General features: G+C 47.4%; 2 protein-coding genes across 2 annotated transcripts in view; one reads left to right on the forward strand and one right to left on the reverse strand.

Annotated features, from left to right (window-relative positions):
• Positions 1-15,370, forward strand: part of LOC127586091 (chloride intracellular channel protein 1-like) — a 40,672-nt gene extending 25,302 nt beyond the window's left edge. Inside the window, exons 2-6 of the mRNA XM_052043902.1 lie at positions 5,685-5,794; positions 6,621-6,752; positions 9,116-9,222; positions 13,204-13,385; positions 15,033-15,370. Coding sequence (XP_051899862.1) covers positions 5,685-5,794; positions 6,621-6,752; positions 9,116-9,222; positions 13,204-13,385; positions 15,033-15,194 — 693 coding nt within the window. The 3' untranslated portion in view covers positions 15,195-15,370. The remainder of the gene's footprint in view (positions 1-5,684; positions 5,795-6,620; positions 6,753-9,115; positions 9,223-13,203; positions 13,386-15,032) is intronic.
• Positions 15,371-18,838: 3,468 nt separating this feature from the next.
• LOC127585834 (sperm acrosome membrane-associated protein 4-like) lies at positions 18,839-26,976 on the reverse strand. The gene is made up of 3 exons (XM_052043533.1): positions 26,928-26,976; positions 22,471-22,593; positions 18,839-19,996 (listed from the first exon to the last, which is right to left on the reverse strand). Exons 1-3 carry the CDS (start codon positions 26,974-26,976, stop codon positions 19,785-19,787), a joined length of 384 nt encoding a protein of 127 aa, XP_051899493.1. The 3' UTR covers positions 18,839-19,784.
• Positions 26,977-27,667: the final 691 nt, after the last annotated feature.

Raw genomic sequence — 27,667 nt, forward strand, 5'->3', positions numbered from 1 at the left:
CATCTAAGCTAGTCATTTGGCCCATATCCCTCTAAGCCTTTCCTATCCATGCACCTGTCTAAGTACCTTTTTAAATGTTATTAATGTACCCGCCTCAACCACTTCCACATACTGACCACCCTCTGAGTGAAAAAGTTGCCCCTCAGTTTACTATTAAATCTCTCCCCTCTCACCTTAAACCTATGCTCTCTGGTTCTTGATTCCCCAACCCTGGGAAATGACTGTGTGCATTCACCCTATCTATGCCCCTCGTGATTTTATACACTTCTGTAAAGTCTCCCCTCGTGCTCCTACGCTCCAATGTAAAAAGTCCCAACCCACTCAAACTCTCCAGAACTCGGTCCCTCGAGTCCTGGCAACATAAATCTCCTCTGCACTCTTTCCAGCTTAGTAGCATGATTTTTTTCTTTCTTTGAGGGTAGTAGGTCGTTGGAACTCTCATTGCCAAATGTTTTCCCCCATTCCCACTGGCTCCCCACTCGCATACACAGAGCGGCCAATTAACTCAACAACCCGCATGTCTATTGGGATGTGGGAGGAAACCGGAGCACCTGGGGGAAACCCACAGGGAGAACATACAAACTCCACACAGACAGGGGCAGAGGTCGGGATCGAACCCGCATCCCCGGAGCTGTGAGGCAGCGGCTCTACCATTGTGCCACTGTGCTGCCCTGTTTGGTGATGCCCATCCCTGCTTGTCATCCCGCCCATGAATGAGGTATTTGTTCTGAGTCAGGTTATTGCAACAAAGGTACAAGGCGTTGGATGATACTGACCCACCCATTGGCTGCCTTCCTTCTCTTAGTGTTTAGTCACAGGGTGAAATGAATTAACCCTTTCATTCCTCTGGCCACTTGGATGACGAAAGGCCTCTGCTTTATTTTGCCCTCCTTTACCTACTCTTCCCTCCAGCTTTATACAGCAGAGTCCCAAGCCAAAAATGAACTGGTGACCATACAGTCTCACCCGGGCAGGGTATTGAATGTATTGGTTCAAGTTTATTGTCATAGGGTATAAATGCCATGAAAATTAGCTTTTTGCAGCAACAGCACAGTATATTACGGACATGAAAAACATAAGTTAACATAAATTATACATAACTTGCATGATAAAATGAACAGAACAACACTAGTGCAAGTTGAAAGAGGAAAAAAGAAACGTAGAGGTAGCGTTGGGGTTTCTCGGATTGGTTCAAGAACCTCAGGAGGCTAAAGAAATTTGCCATGTCCCCTTTGACACTCACCAACTTTTATCGATGCAGCATAGAAAGCATCCTATTTGGGTGCACCATAGCTTGGGACGGCAACTGCTCTGCCCAGGACCACAAGAAACTGCAGAGAGTTGTGGACGCAGCCCAGCGCGTCACGGAAACCAGCCTCCCCTCCATGGACTCTGTCTATACCTCTCGCTGCCTTGGGGAAGCAGCCAGCATAATCAAAGGCCCCAACCACCTGGGTCACTCTCTCTTCTCCCCTCTCCCATCAGGCAAAAGATACAGGAGCCTGAGGGCGCATACCACCAGGCTCAAGGACAGCTTCTATCCCACGGTGATAAGACTATTGAATGGTTCCCTTATATGATGAGATGGACTCTTGACCTCATAATCTACCTTGTTATGACCTTGGACCTTATACCTTATTGTCTACCTGCACTGCACTTCCCTGGAGCTGTGACACTTTACTCTGTATTCTGTTATTGTTTTTACCCTGTACTACCTCAATGCACTGTGTAATGAATTGATCTGTACAAACGGTATGCAAGGCAAGTTTTTCACTGTACCTCGGTACAAGTGACAATAATAAACCAATTCCAATACCTGATGGCAGTGGGGAAGAAGCTGTTGTTGAACCTGAAGGTGCGGATCTTCAGGCCTCTGTACCTCCTGCCTGATGGCAGCATCGAGAAGAGGGCACAGCCTGGATGGTGGGGGTCCCTGATGACTGATGTCGCCTTCCTGAGACATCACCTGTTGTAGACGTCCTCAATGGTGGGGAGAGCTGTACCCATGGTGGAACTGGCTGAATCCACCACTCTCTGTAGCCTTTTGTGTTCCTGTGCACTGGTGTTCCTGTACCAGGCCATGATGCAACCAACCACGAGACTAAACTTCCTCTCGTCTTCCAACAGTGGTTGCACAGTTCGCCCTGCTGCCTCCCAGCTCCAGCAACCAGGGTTTGATCCCAGCCTCCGGCACTGTCTGTGTGGAGTTTGCACATTTCCCCCGGGTGCTCCGGTTTCCTCCCACATCCCAAAGACGTGGTCACTAGCTGCTGCAAGTTACCCCTTAGTGGTGAAAAGAATCAAAGTTGATGGGCGTGCGTGTGAGGGTATAAATCGCCGGGGTTCAGGAAATAAGGAGGGAGGTCAGTGGGACTGATGGGGTTGCTTGGAGACAAAAGACTGCAGATGTTGGAATCTAGAGCAACACAGGAAAAAGCTGGAGGAACTCAGCGGGTCAGGCAGCATCTATGGAGGGAAATGGACATTCCATGTCTTGGGTCGAGACACTTCATCTGGACTGGGATGGGATTGCTTCCCCAAGTCAAATGGCCTCCTATGTCAGTCAGTCCCAGGGATCTTCGTATTGCGCAGGGTCATGTCCCTCGAGAGAGCTGAGCACAAAACTCTCTGGTCACGGGCGCGAGTGAGATCCTCTTCTTCCTCATTTTAGTGAGTGGATTCTGGAGAAAAGGTACGGCTGGGTGCGTTGTGTTTGAGCAGTTCTGTGGCAGTGGAAGTGCAAATTCACTCTGCGTTGGGTGTTGTACCCTGAGCCTTGCCCTGCGCATGGGACCTTTTTGGAGATGGTGGGGGAGATTATACAGAACGTTGGCAAGAAATCTACACCTCAGATTGTCCAATTCTTGTTTTTTTTTCCTTCTTTCCCCCTCCTTCGTTGATGCCTCCTGTATCCATAGAACATAGCACAGTACAGCACAGGAACAGGCCCTTCAGCCCTCAATGTCTGTGCCGACCATGATGTCAATTTAAACTAATCCCATCTGCCTGCACATGGTCTACATCCCTCTCTTACTCCGCCTGATGTGTCTGTCCTAATGCCTCTTAAAGCATTGCTATCGTATCTGCTTCCACCACCTCCCCTGACAGCGCCTTCCAGGAACCTACCACTCCTTATGTAAAAAAAATACTTGCCTCGTAGATCTCCCTTAAACTTTCCCCCTCTCACCTTCAAGCTATGCCCTCTGGTATTTGACATTTCCACCCTGGGAGAAAGACTCCTGACTATCTACCCTATCTATTGCCTCTTGTGATTTTGTAAACTGCTATTAGGTCTCCCCTCAGCCTCTGACGCTCCAGAGAAAAGACAAGAAGTACTCGTTTGTCCTGTACGTTGCAGAGTAATGTTGCTAAAGGATTTACAGGCAAAAGGAGGGTAGAATGAGAGGGAATGTGGGTCATTCTACATAGAACAGTACAGTGCAGGAACAGGCCCTTTGGCCCACAATGTTGTACTGAAGTAATTAAACTAGTAATTAAATGCCTAACTAAATTAGTCCCTTCTGCCGACACAGTGTCCATGTCTCTCTATTCTCTGCACATACGTGTGCCTATCTAAGAGCCTCTTAAATGCCTCTTAAATGTCAAATTTAAGTCCACCACCACCCCCGGCAATGCATTGCAGGCACCCACTCTCCCTGTTTTAAAGAAAGCTTGCCCCTCACATCTCCTTTGAACTTTCCCCCTCTCACCTTAAACGCATGTCCTTTAGTACTGGACATTTCAACTCTGGGGAGAAAGGTACTGCCTGTCTACCCAATCTATGCCTCTCACAAACCTATACCAGGTCTCCCCTCAGCCTCCACCGCTCCAGAGAAAACAACCCAAGTTTATCCAACCTTTCCTTATAGCACCTGCCCTCTAATCCAGGCAGTATCCTGGTGAACCTCTTCTGCACCCTCTCCAAAGCCTCCACATCCTTCATATAACGGGGCAACCTGAATTGAATGCAATACTCCAGATGCGGCCAAACCTCAGTTTTATAAAACTGCAGCATAACTTCATGGCTCTTGAACTCAATTTTGTTGAGGTCTTTAGAAAAAGCAAGCACAGTAATATGATAGGTTGAATGGCCCCCTCCCCTCCCATTCCCCAACGATCTGACCAATGGTTGTTTTCCGTGCCCTATCTTTTAATCACACATCCTTCTCATCTTCCTGAGTATCTTGTTCCCTCTTGCAAATGTCTCATTTGTATAGGGGATATGTCCATGGAGCTATGTGGCTATTGTTCAGGGAATTTGATCTTGTTTTGTTTGCCAATTCCCTGTGGCTGTTGTATGTCCAAACCATCAGCAGCCATCTCTGCTCTGTAGTTGAGGGGATTATAATTCTTGCATAATTTCTATTGATTAACGGAAGACTTTAAGCATATTGTTTAGTCCATGAAAGGTGTGGAAGTTACCTGCAATTATTTTTTTCTGGTCCTTTCTTTACTTTCATGTGAGCAACACTGTAAATTTAAAATTGGTATATCCAGCCCCTCTCCACCCCAAGGTGGGAACTCCCAATGGACCCAGTGACACCTCCCCCCCCCCCCCCCCATTCCACATCAGTGATTGACCATCAAAATAAAGTGCAGGTGCTGGAAATCTGAAATAAATACAGAAAATGTTGGAAACACTCAGCAGGTCAGGCAGTGTCAGTGAGAAGAGAAACAGTTCATGATTTAGGGTGGACGCCCTTCAAGAACGTAAGAAAATAGGAGTGGGAGTAGACTATCTGGCCACTCAAGCCTGCCCCGCCATTCAATATGGCCATAGCTGATTGTGCCAGGCTTCATCTCCTCTTCTGCACCGCTTCCTCATAATCCCTCGATCTTTCAAAAATATGTGGACTCAGCCCAATACATCATGGGCACAGCCCTCCTCACCATCTACAGGAGGCGCTGCCTCAAGGAGGCAACCTCCATCATCAAAGATCCCCGCCATCTGGGACATGCCACCTGCTCACAGCTACCACCAGACAGGAGGTACAGAAGCCTCAAGTCCCACACCACCAGGTTCAAGAACAGCTACTTCCATTCAACCATTTGGTTCTTGAACCAACCTACACAACTATGACCACTTTGATCACTTTGCACTAAAATTGACCTTTTTTTGTTCTAATTGTGTTCTTTCTTGTAAAAATTGTGTATGATTTATGTTTAATTTATGTTTTTCTTGTGAATGTTGTGTCTCTAATGCTATGTGCCTGTGATGCTGCTGCAAGTAAGTTTTTCGTTGCACCTGTGCACACATGGACTTGTGCATGTGACAATAAACTCGACTTTGACTTTTAAATATCTCCAGTAATCCAGCCTCCAGAACCCTCCAGGATAGGGAATTGCAGAGATTCGCTACTCTCTGCAAGAAGAAATTTCTCTGCATCTCCAGTTTTAAATGACTACCCCCAATCTTTGTACAATGTTCTATAGACGGGGGAAAGGGGCCATGGTAAAGACAATACTTGTTGGGCAACTGCACTGTCTGTGGGTGAAGGACGTTCATTCTCCCCCTCAGAGGGCCGTGGTCTGAATGGTGTTGGAGGCCCCTCGCCTCTGGGTGGGGTTTTGATTGTGAGGGAAGGGGGGAGCGGAATGGGAAGGTGTTGCTGTGTGGAGTTTTTCCCTTGGATTTGACGCCTGTGTGTGTTGTCTCCTCTCCTCCCTCTCTCTACCTCTGGCAGGCTGGCAGTGATGGACAAAGCATCGGCAACTGCCCGTTCTCTCAGCGACTCTTCATGGTCCTCTGGCTCAAGGGGGTCACCTTCAACGTCACCACGCTGGACATGAAGAGGTTAGTGGTGTGCGCTGGAGTGGCAGCTGGGCCCTGAGTAGGAGAATGCAGTCAAAATGGGGAGGTGTAGAGATTCTTGGTTCTCTTTCCCTGGGGAAAAAGACTGTGTGCATTCACCCTATCTATGCCCCTCATGACTTCGTACACCTCTTACAAGATTAATCCTTAGTCTCCTACGCTCCAAGGAATAAAGTCCTAGCCTGCCCAAACTCTCCCAATAGCTCAGGCCCTAGAGTCCTGGTGATATTCTCATAAATTTGAGGCACAGATAGGGTAAATGTGCACAGTCTTTTTCCCAGGGTTGGGCAATCAAGGACTAGAGGGCATAGGTTTAAGGGGAGAGATTTAATAGGAACCTGAGGGACAACTTTTTCTCCCAGAGGGTGGTCAGGATAGGGAATGAGAGTAAGTGGTTGAGGCAAGTACATTAACGACATTTTAAAGGTACTTTGAACAAGTACATGGATTGGAAAGGTTTAGATGGATATGGGCTATGGGACTAGCTTAGATGGGAATCTTGGTTAGCATGGACCAGCTGGGCTGAAGGGCCTGCTTCCATGCTGTGTGACTCTAAATCTTCTCTGCACTCTTTCCAGTGTAATGATGCCTTGGGAACCCTTTCCTGGAGCCCTCCAGGAGGACATTCGGCCCTTCTGCTTTCTGTTGGAGTTTAACATGTGTCCCCAGCAGTGACCAACAGACACTCTACTGAGTGCCTGCCTCAGTGACCAACAGACATTGTACTGAAGTGTGGTCCTGGGTAGTTAATGCATCCAGCGCTACTAACCGTAAACTCTCTTTCCTTCTCTGAACATCCTGGATTTAGGAAATTTGAGAACCAGTATCTGAAGGATTTGGCTCCAGGGGCTCAGCCACCATTCCTGCTGTACGACAACGAGGTGAAGACGGACACCAACAAAATCGAGGAATTTCTGGAGGAAAACCTCTGCCCTCCCAAGTACGTACCCTTATGTCGACATCGCACGTGTTGTCTGAAGGTTTCATCCTAAGGTAGATAACTGGCAATTATGAGGCAACTTTAATTGAACCAAGTCCATCGCTCCCTGAAAATGGCTGCACAAGTCAATAGGGTGGTTAAGTTAGGGCACTGAGTTCAAGAGTCAGGAAGTTGTGTTGCAGCTTTATAAAGCTCTGGTTAGGCCTCACCTGCAGTATTACATTCAATTTTGGTCGTCCCATTATAGGAAGGATGTGGAGGCTTTGGAGAGAGTGCAGAAGAGGTTCACCAGGATGCTGCCTGGATTAGAGGGCATGTGCTATAAGGAGAGGTTGGACAAGCTTGGGTTGTTTTCTCTGGAGCGGCGGAGGCTGAGGGGAGAGCTGATAGAAGTTTATAAAATTATGAGAGGCATAGGTAGAGTAGACAGCCGGTATCTTTTTCCTCAGGATTGAAACGTCTAATACATTTAAGGTGAGAGAGGGAAAGTTCTCAGGAGATGTACAGGACAAATTTTTTTCACACAGAGTGGCGGGTGTCTGGAATGTGCTGCCAGGGCGGTGGTGGAGGCAGATATGATAGAAGTGTTTAAGAGGATCTTAGATAGATCTTAGATGAATATGCTAGGAATGGAGCATTACAGATCATTTGCAGGTGGATGGGATTAGGTGTCATTAAAATTAATTTGGCACAAGATCATAGCAGTATCCTGGTAAACCAAGTTTATGGAGAAGATCCAAAGGCAAATGGATGGGTACTTTGGAAGCAATCATTTGCAGGGCCATGGAGAGGGTGAGGAAATGGGACAGATGGGATTGCTGTCTCTCTCCTTTGCTGGCCTCTGCATCTCCCTTCTCACCTCTCGGGAAGAATAACTCTTTCGGCACCTAAATTGGATACTGAATCAATTGGATTGCAGTTTTCTCGGGATAAATGAGCCTAGTAATGAGGATAGCAGAAGACAATGCTGTGCTGTGCTGTGCTGGGCATGGGGAGTTTTGGTGATCACTTGGGAACCACTAGACTAACCCTTGTACTTTCAGTTGCTGCTTGCATTGAGGCGTACAGTGTCTTTCCAGAGATTAAACGGTCTTAAAACTCCTCTTGAGCACTATTTGGAATTTTTTTTTCCTCTTCCTTTTGTGGGTGCATTTCAAACGAGGTATTGGTGTTTTTGGGAAAAAAAAGAGGTTGCCCATTTTATGACTTGAGGTGAAATCAGTGGGTTCAATCCACAAGAAGTCTGGCATGAGGGCTTGTCCCTCACTTGAGAAAGTGAAGTCTGAGTTTAGAACTTTCTTCTCCAGCAGGTCATTGGAAGCAGAGTCTTGGAATATTTTTAAGGCATAGATCGATAGATTCCTGACAACCGAGGGGTGAAAGGTTAGCATAGGAAGAGGGGAATGTGCACTTGAAGATGGTTATTGGGAATTGCATTGTGATCTGGATCAGCTGGGTGAATGGGTCAAGGATTGGCAAATGGGGTTTAATTTGGGTAAGTGCGAGGTGTTGTATTTTGGGAAGGCAAATTGGGGATAGGACTTTCACAGTGAATGGTAGGGCCCTGGAGAATGTTGCAGAACAGATGGACCTAGGAGTACAAGTACACTGTTTCCTGATAGACAGGACGGTGAGGGAAGGCTTTTGGCACACTGGCCTTCATCAGTCAGGCATATAGGAGATGGGATGTTATGTTGCAGTTGTACAAGACATTGGTGAGGCCGCATTTGGAATATTTTGTCTAGTTCTGGTCACCCTGCTATAGGAAAGATGCCATTAAGCTGGAAAGAGTGCAGAGGAGATTTATGAGGATGATGCTGGGACTCGAGGGACTGAGTTATGGAGAGATGTTGAGCAGGTTGGGACCTTTTCCATTGGAGAGTAGGAGAATGAGGGATGATCTTATAGAAGTGCATAAAATCATGAGGGGCTCAATGCACACACTTCTTTTTCCTGGGGTTGGGGGATCAAGAGCTAGAGGGGCCTAGTTTTAGGGTGAGAGGAGAGGAATTTAATAGGAACCTGAAGGGCAAGTTTTTCACCCAGAGTGTGGCCAATATTATGGAACGAGCTGCCAGAGGAAGTAGAGGCAGGTACATTAACAACATTTAAAAGGTACTTGGACAGGTACATGGATAGGAAAAGTTTAGAGGGATATGGGCCAAATATGGGCAAATGGGACTAGCTTAGACGGGAATCTTGGTCTGCATGGACCAGTTGGGCCGAAGGGCCTGTTTTCCATTCTGTATGACTCCCATTACAATCAAATCAGCCGTGATCTTATTGAATGGAGGGGTGGAGTAACCTTGGCCTCACTCGTCCTTTCTTGGGCTTGACGTGGCTGTCATTTCTTTTTCCTTCAGGTACCCACGCCTTGCAGCAAGGAATCCAGAATCCAACACCGCTGGGAGCAACGTCTTCTCAAAGTTCTCTGCCTACATCAAGAACGCCAATCCCAGCTTGAATGACTGTAAGTGGATGTAGGACAGTACAGTGCAGAGAGAGGCCCTTTGTCCCACAATGTCAGTGATGACCATAATGCCAACATAAACTAATCCCATCGCTTGTGCGTGGTCTATATCCCTCTGTTCCCTGCCTGTTCATGTGCCTATCAAAGTCGAGTTTATTGCCACATGCACAATGTGTGCACAGGTGCAATGAAAAACTTACTTGCAGCAGCATCACAGGATCCACGTCTCCCCGGCAGCGCATTCCTGGAAGTATATTTAAAAAAAAAACTTGCCTTGCAAATCTCCTTTAAACTTACAAACTCTAAAACGTTGTGTTCTCCATGGGGGGCCTCTCCCAAATCCCTGAGATGCTTCCCAAAATGATGTGCCCAGAGCTGGCAGCCACATTTACTGCCTACTTTAGTTGCTGTTGTTATCTGTTTCCTGGGCCTAAGGAACACCTTAGAGTCGTAGAGTAGAGCATAGAAACAGGCCCTTCGGCCCAACTTGTCCATACTGGCAGTGGTGCCCAGCAAGCTAGTCCCATTTGCCCGCGTTCGGCACATATTGCTCTAAACCCCTCCTATCCATGAATTTATCCAAATGTCTTTTGAATGTTGTCATCACACCAGCCTCAACCAACCTGGTTTCCTCCCACATCCCAAAGGGATGCAGGTTAATTGGCCACTGTAAATTACCCCGTTGGTGAAGGTAAATGGCAAAATGAATGAGATGTACCAGAATTTGGATAGACAGAGCCTGATTAGGAAGAGACCGCATGGCTTTGTGCATGGAAAGTCATGCTTGGTGAAACTTTTAAGAGTTTTTTTAAAGAGGTAACCAAAAAGGTAGATGAGGGTAGGGCATTGGATGTTGTCCATTTGGACTTTAGCAAGGCCTTCGACAAGCTCCTGCATGGTAGACTGGTCTGGAAGGTTAGTTTCCACGGAATCCAGGGAGAGCTAGTTTGGTGGATTCAAAACTGGCTCAGAGGTAGGAAGCAGAGGGTGGTGGTTGAAGGTTGTTTCTCGGAATGGACACCGGTGACAGTGGTGTGCCGCAGGGGCTGGTGCTGGGACCCTTGTTATTCGTTATTTATATAAATGATTTGGATGCAAATGCACAAGGCTTGATCGGTAAGTTTGCGGATGACAAATTGGGAGGTGTTGCTGATAGTGAAGAAGGTTAACTTAGATTACAGGGGGATCTTGATCACTTAGGGAAGTGGGCCGAGGAGTGGCAAATGGATTTCAATGCAGATAAGTGTGACATGTTGCATTTTGGGAAGTTAAACCAGTGTAGGACTTGTACTATGAATGGTAGGGCACTGGGGAATGTAATGGAACCAGGGACCTAGGAGTACAAGGGCATAGTTCATTGAAAGCGGTGTCACAGATAGACAGGGTAGTGAAAAAGTCGTTTAGCGCATTGGCCTTCATCAGTCAGGGCACTGAGTATAGGAGCTGGGACATTGTGTTGCAGTTGTACGAGTCGTTGGTGAGGCTGCACTTGGAGCACTGTGTACAGTTGTGGTCACCCTGTTATAGGAAAAACGTGGTTAAACTGGAAAGAGCACAGAGAAGATTTACGAGGATGTTGCCAGGACTAGAGGCCTTGAGTTATAGGGAAAGGTTGGCCAGGCTAGGTCTTTATTCCATTGAGCGTAGGAGAATGAGGGGTGATCTTATCGAGGTTTATAAAATTATGAGAGGCATAGATAAGGGGGACGGTAACAGTCTTTTCCCCAGAGTAGGGGAGTCCAAAAGTAGGGGGCGTAGGTTTAGGGTGAGAGGAGAAAGATTTAAAAGGGACCTAAGGGTCAACTTTTTCACGCGGGGGGTGGTGAGTATATGGAATGAGCTGCCAGAGGAAGTGGGTGAGGCAGGTACAATGGTATCATTTAAGAAGCACTTGGATAGGTACATGGAGGGGCGGGGTTTGGAGGGATATGGGCCAAACACAGGAAATTGGGACTAGCTGGGTGGGCCGAAGGGCCTGTATCGGGGCTGTATTGCTCTGTGACTCTATCCTTCCTATGGTGTGGTGAGCAGAACTGCACACAACTGCACTGCAGTTGTTTAGAACTGGTCTCCAGAGTTTGAAACTTTCAGCTATGATCTCAGACAGTGAGCATCAAGTGAGCGGAAGTGATTATTCTGGTATTTGGGTCTGAACTGTAGTTGCTAGTTTGGTACCAAAATAGAACAGTAGATAACCACATGCTACGGCTTCTTAAGGTGGTGCCCCACAGCCCCAAGGTAACGTTGTCCCTCGGCAACCAACAGACAGACACCAAACTGGTGGAGCGTTCATGGCATAGGTTGCTGCCTCATGACTCCAGCGACCCAGGTTTGATTCTGACCTCCGGCATGTTCTCCCTGTGACTGTGTGGGGTTCCCCTCGGGGTGCTCCCACAATCCAATAATGAGTAGGTTGGTAGATTAATTGGCCACTGTGCCCCAGTGTGTAGGTGTATAAAATCATGAGGGGCATAGATAGGGTGAATGCACACACAGTCTTTTTCCCCATGGTTGGGGAATTAAGAACTAGAGGGCATAGGTTTAAGGTCAGAGGGGAGAGATTTAATAGGGACTTGAGGCACAACTTTTTCACCCAGAGGGTGGTCCGTATATGGAACGAGCTGCCAGAGGATGTGATTGAGGCAGGTACATTAACGATATTTAAAAGGTACATGGATAGGAAAGGTTTCAAGGGATATGGGCCAAACATGGTCAAGTGGGACTAGATGGGGATCTTGGTCAGTATGGACCAGTTGGGCTGAAGGGCCTGTTTCCATGCTGTATGACTCTACCTCAGCAATGGAACACTATGGACCACACTTGCACCACTGTGGACTTGTCTCTGGTTTGTTTTTTGCACTAATGCCTTGTTTTGCACAGTTTTTTTTCTCTTCACTGTCTTGTATAATTTCTATTCTGTGTGTTGTCTGTACCTACGTGCCTGTGATGCTGCTGCAAGCAAGTTTTTCATTGTACCTGTACCTCACCGTACTTATGCACATGATAATAAACTCAACTTGACTTGGATGCCACTGAAAGTTGTTATCTCACTGCAACCAGATGGCCAATGTCTTGTTGCTTCCAATTTATTAGGTCCCTGAGACCACGAGTCTTAGTAGAACGAGCCAACTTCCCAGTTGATGGGGAAGCTGAGGGAATATTACATGGGATATTGTCCCTAACCTCATGCCAGTTTGGTTCATCCTGTGATCAGTCAATTCCGGAGATTCTCTCCTTCAATTCTGTCTGCTCAATCTCCTTGTTCATATCTTCTTAGTGCTTTAGGAAAACTAACATGGCATCATCCAAATGTCTTGCACGTTGTGATGGCTGTTTTAACACTCTAAATGCCGCATTACTAAGACTGCTTGTTCCAAATTATTAGCTGAATTTAAATTCCTCAGCTGCTGTGGTGGGATTAGAACTTGGGCTCTCTGGATTTTTCCACCTAAGCCTCCGGGTTACTAGTCCTGTTGTACCATCACTGTACCTATCTGAGATGATTCGGTTTGGTGTCTGGAAGGCAGTGCCTGTGACACAGTTGGAAGCTGCACTGGATGGGTCCAAGTCGAGTTTATTGTCATATGCACAGGTGCAATGAAAAACTTGCCTGCAGGGACATCACTGGTGCATAGTATTAGATAAGCAGTATTCACAAGAAAAACATAGATTAAACATAAATTATACATAATTTTACAAAGAAGAATGCAATTATAACAAAAGAAAACCCAAAGTCCATTGTAGTGCAAAGTGGTGTTGCTACACCGAGGTAGTGATTAGGGTTGTGCAGGTTGGTTCAAGAACCGAATGGTTGAAGGGAAGCTGGTGATGTTGGACTTCAGGCTTCTGTACCTCCTGTCAACCTGAATTGTGTGGGGAAAGGAATTGAACTTGCAGCTGTCTGATCAGCCACTAAGCTGCAACCTGTACTCATACCCAACTGGCTTTGCTTAAAGTGTTCTTTCTTTGTCTCCTCGCTAGCGTTGGAGAAGGGGCTATTAAAATCCTTGGCACAACTGGACGAGTACCTTAATGCCCCACTGCCCGAGGAGATTGATGAGAACAGTGCAGAGGACATCGGCACGTCCACCAGGAAATTTCTGGATGGCAATGAACTGACCCTTGCCGACTGTAATCTTCTACCTAAGCTCCACATTGTGCAGGTAAAAACAAAGCCGCTTCTATGGTGGACCTGTTACTGGAACGGTCATTGTCACAGTCTCAGAATACAAGACCATAAGATACAGGAGCAGTATTAGGCCATTCAGCCCATCGAGTCGGCTCCACCATTCAATCACAGCTGATTTTCTTTTCTCTTGCCTTTCTCCAGTAACCCTTAACCCTCTTACCAATCAAGAACCTATAAACCTCTGCCTTAAATACACCCAATGACTTGGCCTCTACCTCCCTCTGTGGCAACAAGTTCCACGATTCACTACCCTCTGGCTGAAGAAAATCCTCCTCATCTCAGTTCTAAAGGCACGTCCCTTTATTCTGAGGCTGTGTCCTCAGATCCTCGACTCTCCTACTAATGGAAACACCATCTCCACCTCCACTCTATCCAGCCCTTTTGGTATCCGGTAGATTTCAACAAAATCCCCCCACCACCCCATCCTTTTGAACTCCATCGAGTACCGGCTCAGAGACATCAAATGCTCCTCTTACATTAAGCCTTTTGTTCCTGGGATCATCCTTGTGAACCTCCTCCAGACCCTCTCCAGGGCCAGCACAGAATATGGGGGGTGGAAGTTACTTGGGACTGAGATAAGAAAAAATTTCTTCACCAAGAGGATGGTGAGTCTGCGGTTCTCTATCACAGAATAGTGTGGAGGCTTAAGTCACTGGATATAGATATAAACACAAGGGTCAAGGGACATTGGGACAGTGTGGGAATTGAGATGGATAATCGGCCAAGGTCGTGTTGAATGGTGAAGCAGAATGGAGGGCTCACGTTTAGGTCTGTTCCTCTTGTATATTTCAGTGGAGCATGTGCCTTGAGGTTCACACTCTGCCCCATCTCCAACTCATTGGCTGACGAGGTGTTGTCACTAAATGCAGTGTCTCAAAAAAATTCTCCTCATCCCCTCCCTCTTGGATGTTTTTTCTTTTGCCAATTGCTTTTAAACCCTGTCACAGTGTTCTCTTCTCCGAAACCCTTCTGTTCTTTTCAATCCCTCTTAATAAATCCACCCCAGTCTCCCTTGTGTAAAGGTGGACTTGGATTTGTCAACTGGTCCTACAGCACGCAAATGGGGTCCTTCAGCACACTGAGTCCACGCCGACCACTAGGCACCAATTTACACAAAACAAGGAGTAATCCCATTTTATTCTCCTCACATTCCCATCACCTCGAACCACATTGTACCACTCACCTACACACTGGACTGTCAACCTGCCAATTTGCACGTCTTTGGGATATGGGAGCACCCGGGGGAACCACAAGGTCACTAGGAGAGCGTGCAAACTCCACACACACTTGCACACTCTTACTTTCGCGTGCTCTTTCTTACTTTTGCACGATCTTTCTTACTCCCGCGCGCTCTCTGTCTCACACTCGCGCGCGCACACACACACACACAACACCAGAGGTCAGGATTGAACCCAGATCGCTGGAGCCATAGACAGCAGCTCTACCCGCTGCGCTATTGTGCTACCTTCGTTTCACAACTTTTTGCAAGCGAATAGCTGAGCTGATGTACCCCTACTGTCTTCTTGTGATGTAAGATTCATTGTTAGGCCGTTCTGAAAGAAGCCCTTAATTGTCTCCTCTTTGTCTTCCTCCCCTCCCTGTGCCTCCACCCTCCAAACAGGTGGTGTGCCGGAAGTACAGAGGCTTCGAGTTCCCCCAGCAGTTCACGGGCATCTGGAGGTACCTGCAGAACGCCAACAGCTGCGAAGAGTTTGCCAGCACCTGCCCGAAGGACGAAGAGATCGAGCTTGCCTACGCCATGGTTGCCAAATCTCTCAAGTGAAGAGCCTCATCTTCAGAGTATTTTGAGCTGAGCAATTAGATTCTCCTCGTGGTGCGATACAATAGTTGACTTGTTTCGCTTTTTGTTCAAAAAAAAGTATTATTTCTCCAACGTTGAGTCACCTAGTTGTCTTTTTATTTGCTTTCCTCAAAAATAAATATTTATGTTTCGTCAAAGTCTTTGCAGTTGCCTGGGAATTGAGACAAGATGGAACTTTGACCACCTTGTTTGGGGTGGCTTGATGAAGGGTAAATGGAACAAGTTTGGGTTTAATGTTTTTTTTCCCCCTCTCTGTCCTCCAATTATGATTGTCTTCATGAGGTTTAGTGAACTTGCTTCACATCACTGGTACTAACAAATTGAGAAGGGCATTGGGCCTTTGTTACCAAGTGCCAGTTTAGATCGGTCTCACTGGTATTGCCCAGACTTGGAGGGCCTTGTCCACTGTGGGCTTCTCTTCATCTGATGCCTCTGGAGTCTGCCCAGAGATGGGGATCTCTCCAGAGAGTGTAATGCTGGCCTGAATCCACTGGCGTTTAGAAGTGAGAGGCACCATAGATATAGGAGCAGAATTAGGCCATTCAATCACAGCTGATTTTTTTTTCTCTCAACCTCATTCTCCCTGTAACCCTTAACCCCTTGCCAATCAAGAACCTGTCAATCTCTGTCTTAAATACATCCAATGACTTGGCCTCCAATGTGGCAATAAATTCCACAGATTCGCCACCGTCTGGCTCATGAAATTCCTCCTCATCTCAGTTGTAAAGGGACGTCTCTTTATTCTGAGGCTTTGCACTCGGATCCTCGACTCTCCTACTGATGGAAACACCCTCTCCACATCCACTCTATCCAGGCCTTTCAGTATCCAGGAGGTTTCAATGAGATTCCCCCTCCTCCTGAATTCCATCGAGTACAGGCCCAGAGACATCAAACGCTCTTCGTATGTTAAGCCTTTCATTCCTGGGATTATTCTTGCGACCCTGTCTGGGGTCAGCACACCTCTCCTCGGATATGGGACCCATAATTGCTCACAATATTCTCAATGTGGTCTGACCAATGCCTTGTTATTGAAACATGCAATAACCTGAGGGGTCTCAGCAGGGTGATTGTGGAGATGATATTTCCTCTTGTGGGAGAGTGTGGACCTAGGGAACAGCCATTAAAGATCAAGGGGTCACCCCACTGATGAGGTGAACTGTTTTCTTTCTCCCCCTCTCTGAGTCTTTGGGAAATGTCTTCCTCAAAAGGTGGGGGGGGGGGGGGTTTGAAGCAGAATCTTTGAACATTTTTAAGGCAGAGGGAGATCAATTCTCAAAAAGCAAGGGGGTGAAAGGTTACTGGGAATAGATGGGAATGCACAGTTGAGGTTACAATCAGATGAGACGTGCCCTCGTGTGGACTCGTGCTCTCTGACTCTGTATCCCGAGTGTGTCGATGAGCGTGGGGTGAATTAACATGGGCTGGTTAGCATTAGTGTAAGTGAATTTGTCTTTCCACAGATGCAGCCTCACCTGCTGAGTGTTTCCAGCATTCTCTCTTTATGTTTTGGGATTGGTGTAGAATGGGTGCATGACCCACTGGGTTGATGAGTCTCTCTGGTTGGTAATTGTCCCATGGTGCCAAGATTCAGTGATAAACTTTGTTTTGCATGCCATCCATACAGATCATTTAAAGACACAAGAACATTGGGGTACTACCAGGGAAAAGCAATAACCGAATGCGGTATACGGTGTTGCAGTTACAGAGAGTGCAATGTCGACAAATAAGGTGCAGAGGCCATGATGAGGCAGACTGGGTGACCAGGAGTTGGTCTTTATCTGTGAGGTGAGAGATAGGAACAGCAGTGTTTGTGCTGAAAGGGGGAGCTCGAGGGTCTTCTCCACCTTCCATTTATATTCTCAAAGCCAGAAGACCCAGTCTTGAGCATGAGGCCTGTGAAGTCTCACTCACTCCCCATACAAGGCTAGTAGCAAAAGAGACTCCACACACCCCATTTACAGCAAGGCTTTATTGACCAGTACAGTGTCCTGTTAAGTACAGCTCACCCTGCACTGCTGAGGAGTCGTTGGTGAGGTTGGTTAACATAGAGGAGGAGACGAGGCCCGGGGTATATCTGTCGTCAGCAGATTGAGCGGTGGGGCGGGTTTGAGAGGCCGAGTGGCCTACTCCTGTTCTAGCATGGAAACTGGTGACGGAAGGAGGGGAGTAAGGAGGAAGAAAAACGCAGTGTTAAAACAATGGTTTATCTGGGAAAGAAATATCAAAGAGTAACAGGATGCAAAAAGAAAATGGCCACCTGACTTTCAAAAACAAATATTCATTTTTTGGGGTTTGGCAGGCACTAGCGTTTATTGCTCATCCCTAATTGCCCTTGCCTATTTCTAAATGCCTAGTAAGGGAGTTGGTGTGGGATCTTTCTTACCCCCAGCACTGCTGTGAGTTCCCTTCCTGTAGTAACAGCCCGGGTCTATCATGGCTGCTCCAGTGGCCTTAACTGAGTACTGGGGGCCTCCCATTAGATTGAGGAAGAGGCAACAAACCATCTGCTGGAGGAACTCAGCAGGTCGAGCAGCATCTGCAGGAGGAAAGGGATTGTCGACGCTCCAGGACTGATGTAGGGTTTCAACCCGAAGCTACCTCCCTGACGGTTCCCCCCAACAGATGCTGCTCGTTCCGTTGAGTTCCTCCAGCAGATTGTTTGTTGCCCCAGATTCCAGCATCTGCAGTCTCTTGTGTCCCCAGGCTAATTAACACTGCATGCTGGGCCAAGGAAGGGGTTTATCCGAGGGGTTTCAGCAGTTGGCTTGGGAGTCTCCGCTGCTGGTTGTATTTGAGGTGCAAGGGGCCCAGGGAATCTATCACCAGTCTAAGAAGTTGGGAATGGCCTCTTCCTGTGCTTGCAAGAGCAGCCACGTTAGGGGGAAGGTAGCATGGGGCAATTAGAGCCTTAGTTTTTCTATTGGAGTGCGTAAATGGATAAAACAGCTAGCAAAACCGGAACTGGACCTTGCCCGCTGGCAGGGAATGGAAGAGAACGTCATATAGCAGGGGGTCAAGGGTTATCCAGTGACTGCTTCCCAGCACATCCTCACTGACCCACACAGGGAACTCTGGCAGTGCCAGAACTTCTCTGCAGCCACTGGAATATCTCTGTCAACCAGTGTTGGAAGAGCATTGAATGGGGGGAAATGCACGTTTTAAAAACAATGGATTCTTTAAAGGTTTATTCAGGGAAGGACCATCAAAGAATGGTTGGATGCAAAAAGAAAATGGCCTTTCTTTTAAAAAAATACATTAAGTTTTTGTGTTTGGCGTTGGAGGCAAGATCAGCATTTATTGCCCATCCCTAACTGCCCTTGAAATGGGTGGCATGCTCGGCCTTTCTCAGGGTATTTAAGTCGACCACAATGGTGGGTTTGGAGTCACATACAAGCCCCATGGGTAAGGATGGCAGATTTCCTTCCCTGAAGGATTTAGTGAACCAGATGGATTTTTTACAACCATCCCAATAATTTTGTCATTATTGCTAATGAAATAGGTTTTGTTTTAATTCCAGATTATCAACCGAATTTAAACCCCACAACTGCCGTTGTAGGATTTGAACCCAGCTCTCTGGATGACCAGTTCCCCACAGTAGCCAGCACCCTGCCCAAAATCACCCAGCCACATTGACACTGGCCTTAGAGAGGCAGGGCTTCAGGAGAGTGTTGGGGCAGCCAGCCAATGGGAGCAGTGCTGGAGAGGATGTCATGCTGATGGTCATCTGGTGGAGCACTGCTGGGGGAAAAATGCCCCAGGCAACATCCCATGCTCTCTAGCACAGCACCTGATATTGCAGAGACTTGGAGAGCAACACCTACCTTAAAGCTGCCCAAGTTGATGGGGTTGAGAGAGAGAAAAAAAATCAGCCATGATTGAATGGCGGAACAGACTCAATGTGCCAAATGGCCTAATCCTGCACCTATACCTTTATGGTCAAGTCTTATGGCCACACTTGGAGTATTGTTCAGATTTGGTCGCCCTGCTGTAGGAAAGATGTTATCAAACTGGCGAGAAAAGATTTACGAGGGTGTTGCCGGGACTTGAGGGACCGAGTTATGGGGAGAGGTTGGACAGGCTAGGTCTTTATTCCTTCGTGTGCAGGAGACTGAGAGGTGATCTTATAGAGGTGTATAAAATCATGAGGGGCATCGATAAAGTGAATGCACTCAGTCTCTTTCCCAGGGTTGAGGAATCAAGGAATAAAGGGCGTAGGTTTAAAGTGAGAGGGGAGAGATTTAATAGGAAAGTGAGGGGCAACCTTTTTTACACAGAGGGCGGTCTGTATATGGAACGAGCTGCCAAAGGAGGTGGTTGAGGCAGGTACAATAACAACTTGTAAAAGATAATTAGACAGGTTCATGGATAGGAAAGGTTTAGAGGGATATGGGCCAAACGCTGGCAAACGGGACTAGCTTGGATGGGACATCTTGGTCAGCATGGACCAGTTGGGCTGAAGGGCCTGTCTCTGTGCTGTATGACTCTAAGTTGGTTGACTGGTGATTGTTCTCGGGTACCCAGGGCCCAGCACAAGCCTCGCCAACTTGTTCCTCACAGGAGGGCAGGACCCAGGACAGTGAGGAACAGACTGCCAAGGGCCAGAGACAGGAGGGCTCTGGCCCCCACACCCCCGTTGCACAGATCGGTGTCACAGCAAGTGTTGTTGTAGGAGAAGACGATGCCCATGGCGGTCTTGGTCCCGCAGATGCCACACAGGGAAGCGGACACGCAGCCCTTCTCGTAGAGCACCAGCCTCTGCCCTCCTGCAGAACGGGGGGAAGCAACACAGGTCTTGGGTCGCATGGTGGCAGCCACAGCTCATACAGTGCAGGTTAACGCAGAGACAACGCGGCCCACTTCCCACTGCCCCTCCTGGTCCCTGGGGATGGGGGGGGACTGTGTGACCCACTATCCCACCCAGTCTCAGAGGCGGAGGATGGTGTGTGACCCACTGCCCCACCGGGGGGTGGGGGGACCATGTGTGACCCACTGCCCCACCCACTCCCAGAGGGGGAGAGGACAGCGTGCAGGCTGAGGGAAGCTTGGTAAAGGAATTTGGCTGTATGGAGGAGGAAGAGATGATGTTCAGCAGGAGTCCCGGAGTTTCCCGGCCCGGTAGCTGAGGGAAAGTGAATTACTGCTGCTCTGACAAAAGCCAGGGGGCAGCAAGTGGCTGGATTTGGCGGGGCAGAGATCTCAGAGGGTTGCAGTGTTGCAGGATGTGCAGAATTGGGAAAAGGCAAATCCTTTGAAGGCTTTGAACATAAGATACTTGAATTTTTCAGTTTTAACCAATCAAAAACTGAAAAGTCACGCTAAATATAATTCCCCAATCAAACTCTGTGATGGAAATATAAACTCTTCAGTATTTGTCTATTGTGCTTTGAGAATACAGCACGTGATTTTCAGAATGCACATCTAGGTTCTCGACCAAGCCCATTTGTTTGATGTTTTAATGACGTGACCATGGTAACCAGTGGCATAATTTATGTCAATGTCACTGAAAGTGCGCATGTTGTTACAACTGATTTCAACATCACTGGGCTTTGTGGCAATCCAGAGCTGTTGCATTTCACGACTGAAGTGTTGATTGTCACTGGAGGGAACCAGCTGAACCAAAGAACCATTCCCAGAACCAAAAAGTAAAAGCAGAACAATTGACGTCTGAGGCATTGCACACCTGAAAGTGGAGTGGTTTCTGGAGCTAATTTCATTGTTGATTTAACCTTCTTTCAACCACTCAAAGAACACTGATGAACTTGCAGTAGGTTACACCAGCAAATGTTTAGAGTACTTAAGATTCAGAGAGTCATGCAGCACAGAAGCAGGCCCTTCGCCCACCACATCCATGCCAACCTTTTTCACAATCTGCACTGATCCCATTTTCAGAATCAGGTTTATTATCACTGATTAATATGAAGTGAAATTTGTTGTTTTGTGGTACAGTGCAAAGACATAAAAGTTACCATAAATTACAAGAGTAAAAAAGGAATAACAAGGTAGTGTTTGCGGGTTCATGGACTGTTCAGAAGACTGATGGCAGAGGGCAAGAAGCTGTTTCTGAATTATTGAGTGTGGGTCTTTAGGCTCCTGTATCTCCTCCCTGATGGTAGTAACGAGAAGAGGGCATGTCCCGGATGGTGAGTGTCCTTAATGATGGATGCCGCCTTCTTGAGGCACCGCCTCTTGAAGATATCCTCGATGGTGGGGAGGGTTGTGCCTGTGATGGAGCTGGCTGAGTCTACGACCCTCTGCAGCCTCTTGCGATCCTGTGCATTGGAGCCTCCGTACCAGGCAGTGATGCAACCAGTCAGAATGCTCTGCACCATACATCTGTAGAAATTTGTAAGGGTCTTTGTTGACGTACCAAATCTCCTCAAACTCCTAACGAAGTAGAACCACTGGTATGCCTTCTTCGTGATTGCATCAATGTGTTGGGCCCAAGGAGGATCCTTCGAGATGTTGACGCCCAGGAACTTGAGGCTGCTCACCCTTTCCACTGCTGACCCCTCAATGAGGACTGGTGTGTGTTCTCCTGATTTCCCCTTCCTGAACTTCACAATCAATTCCTTGGTCTTAGTGACGTCGAGTGCAAGGTTGTTATTGCGACACCACTCAACCAGCCCATCTACCTCACTCCTGTACGCCTCCTCATCGCCATCTGAGGTTTTCCCACATAGTGACCGCATCTGTCTAGGCCTTGCCTGTTTAAGTATCCATGTAAATGCCTCTTGAATGCAGTGATTGTATGTGATTCCACCCCCTCCTCTGGCAGGTCCAAATGTCAACAACTTGAACAAAACTCTGGGCTGTGAGCTGCTTCAGTGCTGAAGGTCGAACAAGATTTGGACTTTTTTCTTTCTTTCCTGCTTTCTGGCTGAGTTGGGTCAGGGCATTGCCTGGCCCAGGTCACACACTGTCCTGTCCCCCTCTGGGACTGAGTGGGGCAGTGGGTCACACACCGTCCTGTCCCCCTCTGGGACTGGGTGGGGCAGTGGGTCACATACTGTCCTGTCCCACTCAGGGACCAGGTGGGCAATGGGTCACACACTGTCCCGTCCCCCTCTGGGACTGGGTGAGGCAGTGGGTCACACACTGTCCTCTCCCCCTCTGGACCCGGATGGAGCAGTGGGTCACATACTATTCTTCCCCCTCACATACCCGTCCCCCCCCCACCCCGCACCCAGCTCCCGAGACTAAGTCAGACCCCACCCTCATCATGACTTGAGTTTTTTACCTTTCATTCCAACAGCTTTGCTGGTGAAGCAGGTCTCTGTGGGCATACACATCCTTGGGAACTTCAGGCAGTCGCTTGATGTCAGAGCAGGAAAGATGCAAGTGTAGCATTTTAGAGTTTCACCTGTTCGAAAAACAGAGAGGCAGCTCTGTAAAATACAGTCAAACCAACCAATCCCGATAAACGTGTGGCTCATTAGGTACAGCCACTGACTTTGTGAGCTTAACTTCACAGTTCCTGTACAATGAATGACCCTTTCAGACAAACCCTTGGGCTATTGGTCAAATTTTGCTCTCATCAAGGTGGGTGGTCCTGAATGTGCTCTTTACTGGAGAGTGTCAGACACTTTTCTTTAATGCATTTACCTGTTTTTTGTCCCCCAACTTACTTTCTATCTTAACTGCTTCCTTCAATCTTTCATTGCATTACTTATTTACATTTCTGACTCTGTGTAAGACCTTCCTGTGAACCTATCGCTCCCTGTAACCTCTCAAGTTCAAGTATTTTGTCATGAAAATTAGCTTTTTGCAGCAGCAGGTCAGTACGTTACATGACAAACATTGGTATTGGTATTGGTTTACTATTGCCACTTGTACCAAGGTGCAGTGAAAAACTTGTCTTGCATACCGATCATACAGGTCAATTTATTACACAATGAATTGAGGTAGTACAGAGAGCATTGAGGTAGTACAGGGTCAAGACAATGTCAGAATACAGAGTAAAGTGTTACAGCTACAGGGAAGTGCACTGCAGGTAGGCAATAAGGTGCAAGGTAAAACAAGGTAGATTGTGAGGTCAAGAGTCCATTTCATCATATAAGGGAACCATTCAATAGTCTTATCACCATGGGATAGAGCCTGGTGGTAGTGCCCTCAGGCTCCTGTATCTTCTGCCTGATGGGAGAGGAGAGAAGAGAGAATGACCCAGGTGGGTGGGGTCTTTGATGATACTGGCTGCTTCACCAAGGCAGCTAGAGGTATGGACATAAGTTAACATGCTTAACATAAATTATACATAACTTACATGTCAAAATAAACAATATAGACATAACAAGAGAGAATGCAAGAGTGCCCATTAGTGCAAGAGATAAAAGAAATATAGTCTGAGGTAGAATTAGGGTTTCTCAGGTAGGTTCAAGAACCTGACGGCAGTGGGGCAGAAGCTGTTGTTAAACCTTGAGGTGTGGGGTCTTCAGGCTCCTGTACCTCTTGCCTGATGGCAGCATTGAGAAGAGGGCATGTCCCGGATGATGGGAGTCCCTGATGATGGACGTCGCCTTCCTGAGACATCGCCTCTTGTAGACATCCTCCATGCTGGGGAGATCTGTACCCGTGATGGAACTGGCTGACACTGTAACAAATTATAAGACTTCCCTCACTGTTACACTTTGATGTAACACTTCCCCCTCACTGTAACACTTACATGACACTTCTGTAATTATAACAGTAACATAACTCACTGTCCTCACTGTTACACTGTGATAAAACATCCCTCACTGTAGCACTGATACAACACATCTCTTGTGGTAACAGTGTTTCAGTATAACTCTTCCCTTCAGAGTAACCCCTGGCTTCCCACAGCAACCCCTAAGATAATACCTGCCACAGTGTAACAGTAATATAACACTGATATAACACATCCCTTCATATTATGCCCCTGATTTAACATGCCCCCTTATATTCCCCTGCTGTAGCATTACTCCACACAGTAATCCTCGGTATAACACCCACATCCAACTGTATCCTCCATTGCAACACTGTGCTCAGTGTAATACAGTGATATAATACAGAATATGTAACATTGGTATAACACTCTGCTGACATTATCTTCAATAGAACACTTCCTACAGTGTAATACAGTGATATAATACAGAATAGGTAACATTGATATCACACCCTGCCAACAGTATCCTTCAATATTACACCTCCCACAGTGTAATACTGTGACGTAACACTCCCTGCACTATGACATGACATAAGATGACATAAGATCACCCCTCACAGTATCGCCTGACACCGTTTTACAATAATCCCACATAACAGCCCAATGCCAGAACACCCCTTTCACACTCCCCCCACTATAAGCTGCAGATGGTGACACACCCTTCGCTATAACAGTTTGATTAAACACCTCACTTCTTGTCATAATCACCAGTCCCACATTCACCTGGTGATTCCTGGCAGGCTGCTTGACTGCAAAAGCATCACAACCAATCCAATCCTATCCCGACCCTTGTCAGGTGCATAATTTCCAACACCCATTGCCCGGTCAGGGATTGGAAAGCAAGACTGATGTTGTTTCACCCAGAGTGGCTACTGGGCGCAACCCCCCACCTCTCCCCTCTCTGTCGAGGCTTACAACACCTCTTATAAAGCTTACAATTATTGGAAAGACGTCATAAAGCTGGAAAGAGTGCAAAGAAAGGATTTACAAGAATGTTGCCAGGACTTGAGGGCCTGAGTTATAAGGAGAGGTTGGGCAGGCTAGGACTTTATTCCTTGGAGCGTAGGAGACTGAGAGGTGATCTTATAGAGGTGTATAAAATCATGAGGGGCATCGATAGGGTGAATGCACACCGTCTTTTTCCCAGGGAAAGGGAACCAAACACTAGAGGGCATAGATTTAAGGTGAGAGGGGAGAGATTTAATAGGAACTTGAGAGGGAACGTCACACAGAGGGTGGTGCGTATATGGAACGAGCTGCCAGAGGAAGTGGTTGAGGCAGACACCATAGCATTTAAAAGACATTTGGATAAGTGCATGGATAGGAAAGGTTTAGAGGGATATGGGCCAAATGTGGGCAAATGCGGCTGGCTTAGGTGGGCATCTCGGTTGGCATGGACCAGTTGGGCCGAATTGTCTCCTTCTGTGCAATCTGCCTATGATTCTATGAACAACCCAAGTGAAGCTATTTCTCCACAGCCTCTGCCCAACAGCCGACCTCTATCCCGAGGCAACTCTCCACTCATCCTCAAGGTGTCCAGCCAGGAGAAACACCCTCTCAGGACCTACCCTGACAATCCCTCTCCTGACCATGTGTGTGTCTCAATAGGCTCACTCCTCATTCCACTAGGCTTTACTGAGGGCAGGTCAACTTCACCCAAGCTCCCCACACAGTGTGGATCCCCCTCCACCTTCTCTGGAATTAATCCCCTTCCACGTCCTCCTCCAGGTACGGAGAGAACTCCGGGCACGGTCACACGATTATTCTCGCTTTCACTGCCTTCCCCACTTTTGGAATCCATTCCTCGTGAAGAAACATGCCAGTTTTCCTAATTGCTTGCCGCAACTACACAGTAACTCCCTTCATCCAACACAACCAGACCCCTCCACAAGACAAGAGTCTCTGTCCACCACCCAGATGTGATCTCATTCAGGTGAGGTGCAGCATGTTCCCCTGTACTGTGGCCCTTTGGTGGGGAGGGAGAGGCAGATGGAGGTGGGGGGGGGGGGAGTGAGAGAGTGGGAGAGGAACATAAAGAGAGAGGCATATCTGCAGAGGTATATAGGTAGAAAGAAAGAAAGACAAGGAGGTGGACACACCAGTTTCTACAGAGAAGTTATAGAGTCAGGGAGAGATAGAGACACACACACAGAGACAGGGACACACACACACACACACACACACACACACACACACACACACACACGGTGGTGCAGCTAATAGAGCTGCTGCCTCACAGCTCCAGTGACCCAGCAGCGGAGTTTGCACGCTCTCCCTGTGACCGCGTAGGTTCCCCCTGGCTGCTCCGGTTTCCTCCTGCATCCCAAAGACGTGGCGGTCAATGGGTTAATTGGCCACTGGTCCCTCGTGTGTAGGCTGAGTTGTAGAATCTAAGGGGAGTAGAAGGAAATGTGGGGAGGATGAAATAGGATTAGTGTAGGATTGGTGTAAATGGGTGCCTGATGGTCAGTACAGACTCGGTGGGCTGAAGGGCCTGTTTCTGTGCTGTATCACTGTATGACTATGATTCTAGAAATAGAGAGACTGAGTTATACAGCACAGAAACAGGCCCTTTGGCCCACCAAGTCCATACCAGCCATCAGGCACCCATTTTATACAAATACTACACTAGTCTCATTTTTCCATCTTTTCTTATGATGGAGAAGGCCATTCAGCCCATTGAGTCTATGCCGGCTCACAGCAATCCCAACCCCCCCATTAATTTTCTCTGTAATCTACTCCCCCCACTTTGCCTTCAATTCGGCCCCCCCCAACCCCCAGATTCTACCTCTCACATCCACACCGGTGGTAATTCCTAGTGGTCAACTAACCTACCAGCCCGCACATCCTTGGGATGTGAGAGGGAAACAGGGAGAACATGCAAACTCCACACAGACAGCGCTGGAGGTCGGGATCGAACCTGTGCTGCCGGAGCTGTGAGGCAAGACACTCACAGAGGGAGCCGGGGTGCCCAAATGTTGGCGGTGGTGTGGTTTTGGGCCACAGTTACTTACCGATGGAGAAGAACAGGCAGAGGAGGGAGATAAGCTGGGTAGACTTCATCCTCAAGAAGAACACAGCAAAGGCTGATAACTCTCGCTCTGATCTTGCACTGTAAATTTACAGCAGGATATCACTGATTAAAGTTCTCCCCCCAATACCCCACCCACATTTAAATAGCCAGCATGACCAGCAATTACCACAGACAATCTAATTAGACCAATATCTGGATGGAACTCATCCAAGACCAGGCAGCTGATCTCTCAGGGTTAGCCCTGGAGATGATTCATCCATTTAAACCACTTTCTCTCTCCATCTTTCTCTCCTGAGGTTATAAAGACAAAGTAAAAGTCAAGTATCAAAGTCAAAAGGCAAAGACACCAGGCTTTAGAAAGAACTCAAGTCAAAGTCAAGTTTATTGTCACATACACGTCCATGTGTGCACAGGTGCAATGAAAAACTCACTTGCAGCAGCATCACAGGCACAGAGCATTAGAGACACAACATTCACAAGAAAAACATAAATTATATTGTGGGGGAAGATGTATTAGGGACATTTAAGAGGCTCAGACACATGAATGATAGAAAAATAGGGGGCTACGTGGGAGGGAAGGGTTAGATAGATCTTAGAGCAGGATAAAATTTCGGCACAACATTGTGGGTTGAAAGGCCTGTACTGTGCTGTAGTGTTCTATGTTCTATATACAATTTTTACAAGACATAACAGAATTAGAACAAAATAAGTCCACTTTTG

The sequence above is a fragment of the Pristis pectinata genome, chromosome 34 (assembly GCF_009764475.1).
Source record: "Pristis pectinata isolate sPriPec2 chromosome 34, sPriPec2.1.pri, whole genome shotgun sequence".
NCBI classification, from domain to species: domain Eukaryota; kingdom Metazoa; phylum Chordata; class Chondrichthyes; order Rhinopristiformes; family Pristidae; genus Pristis; species Pristis pectinata.

Excerpts from the sequence above, each read along its gene's own strand:
- LOC127585834 (XM_052043533.1), bottom strand. The coding sequence starts at position 26,976 with ATGAAGTCTACCCAGCTTATCTCCCTCCTCTGCCTGTTCTTCTCCATC. Across the intron at positions 22,594-26,927 it reads CTGCCTGTTCTTCTCCATCG|GTGAAACTCTAAAATGCTAC; the intron begins GTAAGTAACTGT and ends TTTTTCGAACAG. Across the intron at positions 19,997-22,470 it reads CAAAGCTGTTGGAATGAAAG|GAGGGCAGAGGCTGGTGCTC; the intron begins GTAAAAAACTCA and ends CCCGTTCTGCAG.